This window comes from Dama dama, chromosome 2, assembly GCF_033118175.1.
Source record: "Dama dama isolate Ldn47 chromosome 2, ASM3311817v1, whole genome shotgun sequence".
In the NCBI taxonomy this organism is placed as follows: Eukaryota; Metazoa; Chordata; class Mammalia; order Artiodactyla; family Cervidae; genus Dama; species Dama dama.
The window spans coordinates 26,912,915-26,925,781 of NC_083682.1; the positions used below are offsets into that span (position 1 = coordinate 26,912,915).

Sequence of the window (12,867 nt, forward strand, 5' to 3'; positions counted from 1 at the left end):
AGGTACAACGGGCCGACAAACTGCCTTTAGACTGGTGCTGGCTGTTGAGGCCAGGTGTGATCCAGCGTGGCCTGGGTTGAAGGGTGAGAACAGAATAGAGCTGAAATGGGGACTATGATTGAATAGCAGGGTTGATTCTCAGAATCTTAGGGCCAATTTTAAGACAGGAGAAAAACATGAGATCTAGATGCCTTGGGACAGATCAAGAAATGAAGAGGAAAAGGGTCAAAGGACACCAGAAGGAGTCGTAGAAGTTGGGCTGACTGGGCTCTCTGAAATTTATGAGAAAGGAGAGGAAACCATGGTTCCAGTAATCCATATGATCAGTACTTGGAAATTAAATTTAGATTTGACATTTAAAAGTTATGTTTATGTTCATATTTTAGAGTTGATGTGCCTGATAGAATGGGTGTTCCTGCCAAACCAGGGAATTCTGGGGCCACTGGAATGACAGTCATCTCTTGGAGATAGAAAACTCAGAATCTCCCCCATTCTTTCTCGTGGCTCAGCACCATCTTTTTCTCCCCATCTGTGTTGAGAATTACCTTTCGGCCTTAAATGAGACCCACCCTCCTTGCGCTGCTTCTTGGTTGACTTAACCATGCTTTTAAGAATGGGAGAACAAAAAATAACTGGACATTTTAGATTAAATAAGGGACTCTCAAATCCTGCCTTTTAGAGTAATTATTGAAGTAATTTTAAATATTCAGAGTGAAACTAAATATAGATACTAGTGATGTCAACAAAGAGGACCTTCGTTGAAATAGGGTCATAAGATGCACCTGCCAAATATTTAAAATTTTTTTGTAAGTGGTTTTATTTATTTCTAGGGAGAATCTAGTGTTCATCTAACTGACCCACTTTCAATTCAATACCTGTATACTTTGATTCTTATCTTTTTCCTCTGCTGGGAGACTGTTTTCTTTCTTATTCCATTATTTAGTTCCTTCAAATGTGGCATCTTCTTCATAATTTCTTCCCACTTTGGTGGAATTAATTATTCTCCTATGATGTATTTGTTGTTCTTGTTCAGTCACTAATGTGTCCGACTTCTTGCTACCGCATGGACTGTAGCACACCAGGCTCCTCTGTCCTTCACCATCTCCTGGAGTTTGCTCAAATTCATGTCCATTGAGTTGGTGATGCTATCTACCCATCTCATCTTCTGTCGCCCCCTTCTCGTTTTGCCTTCCATCTTTCCCAGCATCAGGGTCTTTTCTAATAGGTCAATTCTTTGTATTAGGTGGCCAAAGTATTGGAGCTTCAGCTACAGTCCTTGCAGTGAATATTCATGGTTGATTTCCTTTAATATTGAGTAAATGACATATTGCCATACCGTGATTAGAGCACTTTTTTTTTTTTTTTAGGACTTACTGTATTTTATTATGGTTTCCAGTTTAAGTTTTTATCAAGGGCAAGGACGATGTCTTCTTAATCTTTGGGTTCACAGTGCTTGTGATCCAGTGCAGTCTTGAAACTGTCTCATAAAAGCTCATGAGAGCTCCCAACTTTGTAATCAGTGATGTAGTGTTAGTGGTTCACAATGTCAGGGTGTTTATATGACAGAAATCAGCCAATGCTAACTTTAGGGTTCCCCCATCCAACAGTCAGTTGTTGAAAATTTATCAGCTCTGCCTTGTCAGTGACATTCTGCTACACAGAAGATACTCAACAGCCATTTGTTAAAATGAAAACAAAACAGAAAAACCCCCACCTCATTTGTTGAAATTGAGGCTGTTTTGTTATAGAAAGGGAAATTTGCCTTCTCTTCCAGGAGTCTTATCAATTTAATTTGTGACTTTGCATTATGGTAGAATTCCTGTGAGTACTGTTAATTATTGTAGGTTGTTATCACCACAGGCTTTTAACAATGAGCATTATATGTTTGGATCATCAACTCAAAATATGAACATTGTTTTGTTTCCTGATTATTTGGCTTGCAGGGTGGAGTTTTAGTAAAAATTACGGAAGCATGCCCTCTTTTGAACTGCTCAGAGAAGGATCACATTCTCCCGGAGAATCAGTGCTGCAGTGTCTGCAGAGGTAAGAGGGCTTGGCGATGGGGCTTTGGGTGGAGGTGGGTTTGGGGGGAAGTTTTAATGACTAGTGTGATTATAATAATAACATGGGTCCAAAACTCTGTTGCTCAGAAATGTATTTATCCTATATATTGCCCTTGGTTATAGTCTTATCAGTTGAAAAAGGAGGATATAATCTATGTGCTTCATAGGATGGTTGTGGGGATTAAATAGGATAATGCATAAGCAGCTAGCATTATGACTAGTGCATGATAAATATTCAATAAATGATGGTTCCTACAATGATAACAGTTCCTGTAATAATGGCTATTATTATATTAATAACTATTATCATTATTATTACATTTCCTTCATGAGTGGGTTTGGAAAGCATTCTTTTAAGCTTTTTCCATGGGCTAATTCCCTTTTCTGCCAGAGGTTGACATATACTGAATCCTTACTCATAGATTTATATACAACTTTACTTCCTGCAAGGAAAATAGGCTTCAACTAAGTAACACTTAACTGCTAATTAATTATTGAGCAGAAATGGTTTTCCTTCCTTTTGATGGAATTCTTCTCTTTTTCAAATTTATTCTTATTTATTCAAATCAACTGAATCAAATATTACTTCCTGTCTGGAACGTCTCACCCAGGAAGAATTAAATAGATTAGTAGAATCTAAAATGTATTCAAATCTTACAAAACAAGTCCAGTTAAACTAATAGCTTTTGTTTTGAACTTCTACCCACCACAAAGTCTTCTCCGCATTCTCACATATCCAGTGAGACATATTACAGTCTCTTTGATTTACCTCAGAAGTTTCTAGAGTTAAGAACCCAGGAGCATAGCAGTTTAGTTCAGGTTATATCATATTTTACTTTTTTACATCTTTTCTCTAGCATAAGCATTGACAGATAGTTTCTGCAAAGGGCCACAGGTTTTGCTGGGGTCAGAAGGTTTTCATTGCAACTACTCATCTCTGCTCTTGTATTGCCAAAGCAGCATAGGCAATGTGCATACTCAGTTGCATCCAACTCTTTGCAACTCCAGGGACTGTAGCCCACCAAGTTCCTTGTCCATGGGATTCTCCAGGCAAGATTACTGGAGTGGGTTGCCATTCCCTCCTCCAGGGGATCTTCCTGACCCAGGGGTTGAACCCGTGACTCCTGCATCTCAGGTAGACTCTTTACTGCTGAGCCACTAGGCAATAGGTAAATACACAATTTAGTGGTTGTGTTTCATTAAATGTTTATTTTGAGAAACAGATGGCAGCTCGTCATTTGCTGACCCCTCCTCTAGTTCCTTCTGATATATAAAAGTATCTGATCATGGCATGTTTTCAGCTGAGGCTGAGATTTCTCTCTGTGGTTAGTCAAAGAGAGTTACCTTTTGGTAAAATTCCCAGAAAACCTTAATACACGGACAGCCACGAACGGCTGTTAGAATTCGTGGTGTGCCATCAGAGGATCTCCTCTGATTTATCTGCTTTCTTGCCTACATGTGTATTTGCAGCTGGGATGCTTTAGAAAGACTAAAGATTGACTGGAAACTTCAGAGGGATACATTTATTGGTAACTGATTGGGTTGTTAGGTAGCTCTTACAATTTAATGCAAAATCCATCACTTGCTATTTGTTGAGGTGCCAAGTGGGACTCAGTTTATGTAAATCCTTTTCTGATTTATGGTTTCATTAGAGCGGGCTCATTGATTATCCCACAGAAAGTCAAGAAGATTTTCATTGCTCTGACCTAATTTACAATAGACAAGTGCCTCTGCTTATGCTTACTCTTCGCAGAAAAGCAGATACTTTTTTTTTTTTGAACCAGTGAAGATGCTGAGAGAGATGACATCTCATTGAAAAGTTGACTCATTCAAGGCTCCTGCTGCTAGTGACCGGGTGGCTGACTCAGCTTTGAGGGAAAGTGGGAGGCAGGAGCAGGGCTTCCTAGATGAGATCATAGCCGCAGCCAGTTTGTACAATTAAGGGTTTTCTTCTTTCTCCCACCTGCTTCCTTCTCAGCCAGAATACTATCAGCTCCTTTATTTGGCAGCTGATCGTGTTTTTTTGGAGATGTCTGCGTCTGCGTCTGCGAGTGAGGGAGTTATTTATGTCCCTTGACAAGTCTGTGTTTTAAAGGAACCAGAGCACTTCTTCAGAAAAGATAGGGTGGGGAGGTCTTTTTTCTGGGGAGCAGGTTGAGTGAAACCATTTGGGCATACGGATTCTCTTAGGATTCTTCTACTTATGCCGATCTCAGAATTCAGACCCTGGAATGAGAAAAGCATTATTTTTGACTGAAGCCCTTTTCAGCACCATTTACTGTCAATAGGCCCTTCCCCACTGACCCATTACAAGAGGGGAACCCAGATCATTTCGTCCACTTGTACACATACTTAGGCTTATTCTGCACATTAGACAGTCAGAAAATGAAAAGGATTTTTGGGCAGTGGGGTGTTCTTTTTCATAAAAATATAAAATTTATATGTTGAACAAAAATTCATCCACATGAGCTCAAATGCCCATGAATCTTACGGTCTCTTAATTTCAATTTATTTCCCAAGAGCATCCTTGGAAGTAGCCTAAGGTTCTCTCACAATACTCTGGGAAATATTTTTCCCCTTTGATTTCTGTTTGTCTTTTACCTTTTCCTCTGTGTTCTTATTTCTGTCTTGGAAAATAAATGGGGTGTGGCGGGGCGGGGGGCGGTTGGACAATTTTGCTTCTGACAAGATGAGGAAAGCCCGGTAGGCCTCTTTGAAGGCATGTTATTCAGTTCTCCTCTCCCCCCTCCTCCTTGCCCCTCTCAAAAACAGAAAGTAATGAAAAGGTGAGAAACATTCAATTTCTATGTAAAGTCATTTCTGTCCTGCATATGGAAGGGCTGTTCCATTTGCTTTGTGGATTTGAAAGAGTCTTTTGATTGGCAGGTAGTGTGCAAGCAGAGAGCTGGGACTCCCGTGACCTGAAATTGGTATTTCAGGGTTGAGCACATTGGTGTGGTGTGATTTCAGCTGTGTGGTTTCTGCCACCCTGATGGTATTGATTACAGACACAGACGTGGCTGTTCCCTGTTTCAAAACCTGCACTGAAGGCCCTTCAATTAGCATATTTATCATCGCTCTCTGTCTTACTAGGAATGTCAGGTCATTAGTCTGAGGGAAATCACCGCTCAGTAACATTCCTCAGAAGTCTGAGTCAAAACCTTCCTCATGCCTGCTTGGAGACTGAAGTTCTCCAAGGTTTATTTTCATTAGGCTTGGACTGAAATTTGAGAAGGCAGAGAGGGTGTTTTTCCTTTCTGACCTCCCCCCTGCCGCTGCCCCAGTTGACTGATTAAATCAAATCCATAAAGCTATCCAACTTTAAAAAAATAATGCTTGTTTTAATGACCACATTTTATGAATTGTTTCTGTAATTGTAGGAGAAAAAGGAGGGATGAAGCTATGTTCATACCATTTAGAATAATCCTGTCATTTTCACGCCGATGACCTTGAATGAAATTACTTTTAGTACCAGTGTCGACTTTAAAAAATGCACAACATAAATGTTGCAATTTAAGTTTTATTTGGGGCAAAGTGAGGACTGCAGCCCAGAATGCAGCACCTCAGATAACTCTGAGAACCTGCTCCAAAGAGGCAGGGTGGATAGGTCACTATGTATGTGATTTTGGTGAAGGGGGAGTAAAATGCATATGTTTTTCTGGAAGGTTTCTGCTAGTCTCATGAAGCTGTTTGCTAGTCATGAGAAACAGTCGTCACCATGAAGGATTTTAGTGCTTTTCTAGATATGAGGAGATACAAGAATTGGGCTCATTAATCGACTCCCGAAAGCATCTAACGATCTGAAGACCTGTCCTGTCAGTTGTTCCCAGGGCACAGAGAGCCTGATTTCTGCTCTCCACCCTGAACTCCTTTCAGAGGGGGTTGAAGGTCAGCAGCAGCAGCAGCAGATGATCTAGTCCTTGTAGAGGTGGATGGCAAGTGCCAATTTGTAGTTGACACTGGCTGAAGGCATTGTCTCATCTACAGAACAGTGTTAAGACTCATTCTGTGGACTTATAACTTGGTTCCTCAAGACATAACTTGTTGGCTTGATTATGAAGCGTTTTTTCTTTAGCTGAGTCATGTCTGTTTTTTTGTGTAACAGTACGATGATACAGCTCTCCCCATCCCCTCACTTCTGTTCAAGGAGACTGTAGTTTAATACTGAGTTTTTCCCTTTGGGGAGATCAGACCTAAGACCTTCCAGTTAAGAATAACAGACTCTAACTGATTTACATTGTTCATTGTATCAGCTGAATGGCTGTCTGGACTCGTTGCATGGACACCTTACCTCTTCAAACCTTGGGTCATGACAAATGCTGTAAATAATCTTTCTACCCTTTAAAGAAAAAGTAATCAGCTGACATGTGGTTAAATCCACAGGGCTCCTGGTACAGCCAGAAGGCTTTTAGGGACAGAACTGCAGGACAAATAGGGAGACACACAGAAAAAGAGTCAAGGTAATGGATGTTGGCAGGGGAAGGTCACTTTGCAATTGCTGGCATCCAAGGTCTTAGTTACCAGCAGCACCACCCAGAACAGCCCTAATCACTGCTGTAGTTTCTCTCTGATGCCTCTGGTCGGTTTGTGCCAGAAGCACAAAATTTGTTTATCCTCATCATTACCTTGAGGTAATGACTATAGCAGGAGCCCATCTACCTAAGTGTAAGGCCACGAGGGTGGAGAAGGGGCAGTGGGTACTGGAATAGCATCTATGCTTCTGCCTGGGAAGAAGCAATAAAAGCATGGATGTAGCCCCAGCAGAAAGATTGCATGTGAATTGCTAGTGTTCTCACTTAACGGGGGAAAAAAAAGCCAACTTGACCATGTATTCTTAGGATCGCTCCAGGAAAACACAACAATCGTTTGGCCCACCCCAGAATTCTTCACACTCTCCTCAGGGTTTTATTCCTTTCATAATCAGCTCTAATTGAATCTTGAATGTTGCCAATGACTCTGGAGGGTTTTGCTGCATGTTGAAGATTTTCAGTGTTGGAGAAAAAGTTCTTTTCAACATCTGTTCCCAACGTGTTTATCTGTAATTTTAATTCATGCTCACTTGCCTTATCGTCTGGCTTGGGCTGAAATTAGTTGATGTTATTTGTACTATTTAAGGCTTTATGCCCTTCAATTAAATCCTCCCAAAGAGTCTTGGTGGTGCATGATTTTCTTTTTTTCTAGTCTTTGTCATCATCTTAGGTGAATTTGTAATTGAAATGGGTTTTATAGGATTTCAGTGTAATGGAGATAAAAAGAGACTTAGAAAAGAGGCACTTAATGAGAAGGTAAGCTAGTGCCTAAATAGAGGAGCAGGCAGTTTGTAGATGGGCCAGGTGCTCTGCCTATTGATAGAAAAATCCCTGCAGCCATGGACCATGGTGGGCACTGGAAAGCCAGGTCTGTATTTTTCAACTACTGAGGCTGGGAACACAGGGCATTTGGAGGAGAGAGTCTCGGGGAGCCCATGAATTCTGTTCTCTTAAAAGTGCTGCAGTGGATCCAGGCCCAACGAGTCTGGGGAAGGAGGCACATTACCCCAGAGAGAAGACTTGAAATTAAGGCCAAGCTGCCTTGGACTAGAAGACCCTTAAGTGTGACTACTGTCGAAAAACCATGTGTTTCTAAGAACCTATGAGAATCCAGAGAGCTCTGTCTCTAGCAGGTCACAACCTCTGCCATGATGTCACAACCCTCTGTTCGTAGAAGCTGAAGAAATGGCCTCACCCCTGCAGGGCCCAGGCTTCTGTGGTGTGTATGTTGGTTGTGAAGTACACTAGGGCATCTGGTTCTCAAAAAGAACCTTTGGGCCTTAGTCCTCCTCTAGGGCCAGTCCATGGGTGGAGCTGTCTCCATACCAACTAGGTACATTGGAGTATATTGTCCTCAGTGTACCTTTGCTCTTTGTGACTTTCAAGGTTGGGCAAGCAGCAGTGACGTGAGGGTTATTGGCTCTCTAGGATTTGAGTTAGGGTGGGGAAATCTGAGGTGTATTTTCAGGTTGTCCATCATTTCAAAGGTAACCTGCTTGCCTTCTGGGAGGTATATTAGGGGCAGGTGATTGCGAGCAAGCAGTGATGCTCTATGTGGAATCAGACTTTATATTAGAGAAACTAAATCCTGCTCTTGAGTAGTGACCTATTCATTCCTTGCTGTGGAAGAAATCACGGTAGTAAATCATATAGATGCTTATCCATTGTTGGCAGAAAGAGTGCATGGTTTGCTGTGATTAGAAAGGTTATAGAGAGTGATCTGGAGAATGGCAGTGTGGGGGCTTCACTATGATGGGCAAGGATTTTATATGTAGTTAAGCCAATGGATTTAAAGAAACTAAAGAGTTTTTTTTTTTTTTTTTTTTTTTAATAAGCGTTATTGGTCTTTCACTGGTATTGAAAGATTCTAGATTAGGGTCATGAGGGGGAGTCCAAATTGTAGACGGCTCCCAATGAAAGGAGAAAATATGACCTCAACATTTTTATGTTTTTTCTTCAATTTCTTTGAGCATGTTGTGGACACATGCTGCTCCCTCTGTTTGGAAATCCTGTGCCTTGTCCAGCCAACCTCACTCATCCCTCAAATCTCCTTTTGATACCTTGTGTTAGGGCCTCTCTGTGATAACATTTTGGAAGCACCTTACACCTCTCCATCACATCTCCTGTAACCCAATACTCAACAATAGCCATCCTGAGTGTTAAATGAATGAGGGAGTGTTTATGCTGTTTATGGCATTTTTGTTTTATCCCAATTTTCTAGGAAAGTGGCTGGACACACGTCATGGGGCTTAATATTTGTCAAACAAATGACTGGTATCTCTGCCAGGAACTAAAATTAAGGAAGTGGTTGGGGTAAAACCTGGAATTCCATTTCAGCAGATTGTGTGTCTTCCTCGGAGCATCTGCTCATTTCTACCACTCAAGTGTAACTAAGCTCCAAATGGATATTACTCATTTTGGTATCTCATCCAAGAATGGTGTTCTGTTGTATGGTGTTATTTCTCTCTTGACTTTAAGTCCCCAAGCCACAAAGTAATAGTGGGCTGTATCCTGGAGAAAGAAACATGGTTTATTCCTTTGGAAAGATTCAAGGCATGTCATGGACTAGAAAATACTGAGTGATGGAATAGTGGTCTCTTCGGGTCAGGTCAGAATTCCTTGAATGTCCCTTAATGAGTAAAATCATGGCCGGGACATCATGTAGAGTGTGGAGAGAGACTGGGCGTTAGAATCATATTTGAGTCTATATATATCTTTTAGGCATTTCCTACTAGCTGCAAGGCCACAAAGAAGGTAATTAACATCTTTGAGTCTTGGTTTATTCATTTTAAAGCACTCTTTTAATTTTACTTTTGGAAGACAGAGGGTTTAGTCATCAACTCTACAAATATTTCTTGAGTGTTTATCATGTGCTGGATATTGCCTTAGGCGCAAGAGAAACAAACTTGTAGAGTCCTTTCCCTTGAAGAAGTGAGCTTCTAATGTGGAAACAGACATTCAACAAATAAGCAAAGAAATGAACATGTAATTAGTACTGTGCTACCTGCTATGAACAAGAAGAGAGTAGTATCGGAGAGAGTAATAGGATTTTCTTTAGTCTTGAGGGACAAGGAAGCCTTCTCTGAATAGATTATATTTAAGCTGGGACTTGACAACTGAGTAGAAATTATTCTGGCAGGGATGTGTCATAGGTTCTGAGTTGGTGGGACAAGCTTGCAAAGACTCTGAATCAGGGAAGAGATTGGAGTACTAGAGGAATTCAAATAAAGGCTGATACACTTGGGGAGGAATGAGAGAGGGAGAGGAGAGCCTTGTTTGTCATTTCAAATCAGAGTTAAGAATTTTGCATTTTTCTTGAGAAAATGGAAAGTCCTCCGGGAGAAGACTTTTAAGGGGATGAGTGACATGATCCAATCTATGTTTTAAAAGGATATGTTTGTGGGGAAAATGGATTCGAGACAAGCAAAATGGGGAATAGGAAGGCAAATGAGGTGCTTTCTTTTTGAGAAATAGTAGTTTGGAGTAGGGTTTTTTTCTTACTGCTGTGGAGTGGAGGAAAAAGAGATTCCAGAGATATTCATGAAATGAAATGAATAGAACTTGGGAAGGGGCAGTATTTAAAGACAGAGGACAAAGATGACTCCTTAAAAAAAAAAAGCTGGTCTAAGTGGATGAAAGTGCTGTAGATTGATATGGAGGACTTGGAGAGCACGGATATCAGATTTAAGATCAAGAGTGCAGTTTCAGCTGGGTGAGCCATGAGACAGTTGACTGTCAAGTGGGCCGTGGCTATAATGATGTAAAATATGTAAAGTGGGATATACAAGACAGTGTTACTTGCAATGTTTGTAGAGGGCTGTGTGAGCCTTTATTATTGCTTCTAGAGGAGGGTGAATGTTCTTAACCAGAGACCAGAAGAGACTGGGCATAAGCTTTGACCTTGTTTCAATTTTTCTTAAGAACAGATTGGCAGAACCTGGGGTTGGGTCCTAAATGGGCCTCTTTGAAAATTTTATTGGGCATAGAGATCTACAAACATCATCAGAGAATAGTCATTAGTAGTTATCTATGCTCCGAGGTTTTTAAATCATAGAATAATAATTTTCTTAGTGGTCTTAACAAGAACTTGAGTTAAATCATAACTCTGCCACTTCCTGGCTGTGTTACCTTGGATAAAATAGTCCCAACCACATTTTCCTAATCTGCAAAGTAAGAATAATAATAATCTTTAGAGTTGTTGTGCCTGACAAATTGGAAAAAGTCAACAAACAGTGACTTTTATAACAAAAGTGTTCTCTATCTTTGGACCACTGCTATTTAGATGATGTTGCTTTGTGTGCTTCTCATTATAGGATGATAATTACAGAGACTCTGGTGGTGGTTTAGCCATTAAGTTGTGTCTGATTCTTGCGACCCCATGGACTGGATCCTGCCAGGCTCCTCTGTCCATGGGATTTTCCAGGCAAGAATACTGGAGTGGGTTACCATTTCCTTCTCCAGGGGATCTTCCTGACCCAGGAATCGAACCCAGGTCTTCTGCATTGCAGGCAGATTCTTTACCGACTGAGCTATGAGGGAAGCCCCCAGAGACTTCAGATTCATTTATTAAAATATTCAAGTAAAAGAAAATGAATATTGAGTATGTGTGTATGCATATGTGTGTGTATTCTACAGTCTGGTCACAGCTTCTAATTCTGAGGGAAAAAAGATATTGATTAAAGAAAGAAGGTAACATTGAAGAATTTCATGTATCAATCTGTATTGATAGCCAGCTGCTGAAGAAAATATTGTACCAAGAGTTAGTAAGAGGACTAGAGAAAAAGACTATAGGTGGCAACTGAAGACAGATATCCTGAAGGGAAGGATCTATAACTTAAGTGTCATGCTTTTCAGACATCAGATAAGAAAGACTAAACCTTTAGAAAGATTTTGAAATGTGGAAAGTTGATTGAGGATTTATGACTTGGCAGCCAGCTATCTTGGGGTGGTTTTGAAGAATGAAGATGACCAGCTGGGGTGATGAAAGTGTTTTAAGACTGGATTGTGGTGATTTACTGTACAGCTGTGTGAGTTTACTAGAAATCATCAGTTTGTCTTCACAATAGGTAAATTTTATGGTATGTAAATTGTACTTCAGTAAAAATGTTTAAAGAAAAATGGTGACTAGAAAACCAGTCCCATTAGCCTTCTAGTTGCTCAAGAGGGGGCATTAAAATACCACTGTAGATTCATCCATATCTTTATTCATTCATTAATTTAACCACCCACATTTTTATCTGTCGATTTTCCCATCCATCTGTAAGCCATCCTTCTTCACAGACAGCTATCCTTGTGTGGGAAGCTTTTAGCCGAAAGAAATGAGTCAGACATAGACCTTGACTTGAAGAAGTTGGAGTGATTAGAGTTAGTATTTTAAAAGAATATGTTAAATTGCCCAGCCACGTGTACATGCTTGTATATGTGTGTGTGTGTATGTATATGAAAAAGAAATCTAGAATGTAATCTGCTTGAATCTAGGCATGCAAAAAAGAAAGGATATCTTTTTTTATCCTTTGGAGCGTATACTGCTTATAAAACTGTTGCTTTTTGATTAAGAAGCCTGGCATCAGTCACACCTGGATCGTGGCTCTGTGCACTTTCACTCATGCACTAACGTCTCTGAGTTAGTGCCACATCTGTGAAATAGGGTAATAATTCCAGTTTCATAGGATTGTTAATAGAATTAAGTGGAATAATGCACCTGAAACACTTTACTGAGCACCTAGCATATATTTTGTGCTTGATAAATGTTAATCATTCTTATTACAACTGTGCCAGATTATTTGAGGTTCTTCAGACTTACCCTTCTTCCTCAAGGGTTGGAGTCCCATTCCTCCCATTGGTTCCTGTGTCTTGCAGATCATTTGTCTTGCACAAGTTTCTACCTGTGATGAGTCAAAGGTCAAGTTTTGCATCAGCTAGAAGGGATTTCTTCTTCTCTGGAACGCTATGATAATTTGTATTGCTCACATACTTAACTACTCCTGTGTTTGGCTTACCTCACCTTAGAGTTTCTAAATTCTCTTGCAGTCATGGAATGTCTCAAACACCTTGACATTGCCCCCAGGATCTTGCATAGTGCTGCATCTCTGTAAATATTGAGTAGATGATTATTCACTCATGTAGAAAGGCAAGCAGGTACTGAATAAATACTGCTTGAATGAATTAATTAAAAAAAGTTAAATTTTGCATTAATTAAAAAAGAAGAAGAGGAAAACATGTTTTTGATACAATGGTGAGGCCCAGACAAAGTGGATTTGTCCATACCGTTAATC

The 12,867-nt window shown here is 40.3% G+C and overlaps 1 protein-coding gene across 2 annotated transcripts in view; it reads left to right on the forward strand.

Moving 5' to 3' along the window:
• The window catches only part of NELL1 (neural EGFL like 1), a 1,025,511-nt gene that overhangs the window by 285,035 nt on the left and 727,609 nt on the right, over window positions 1-12,867 (forward strand). For both annotated transcript variants that reach the window (XM_061158429.1, XM_061158435.1), the window contains exon 11: window positions 1,944-2,043. In XM_061158429.1, the coding sequence (XP_061014412.1) occupies window positions 1,944-2,043 (100 nt within the window). The remainder of the gene's footprint in view (window positions 1-1,943; window positions 2,044-12,867) is intronic.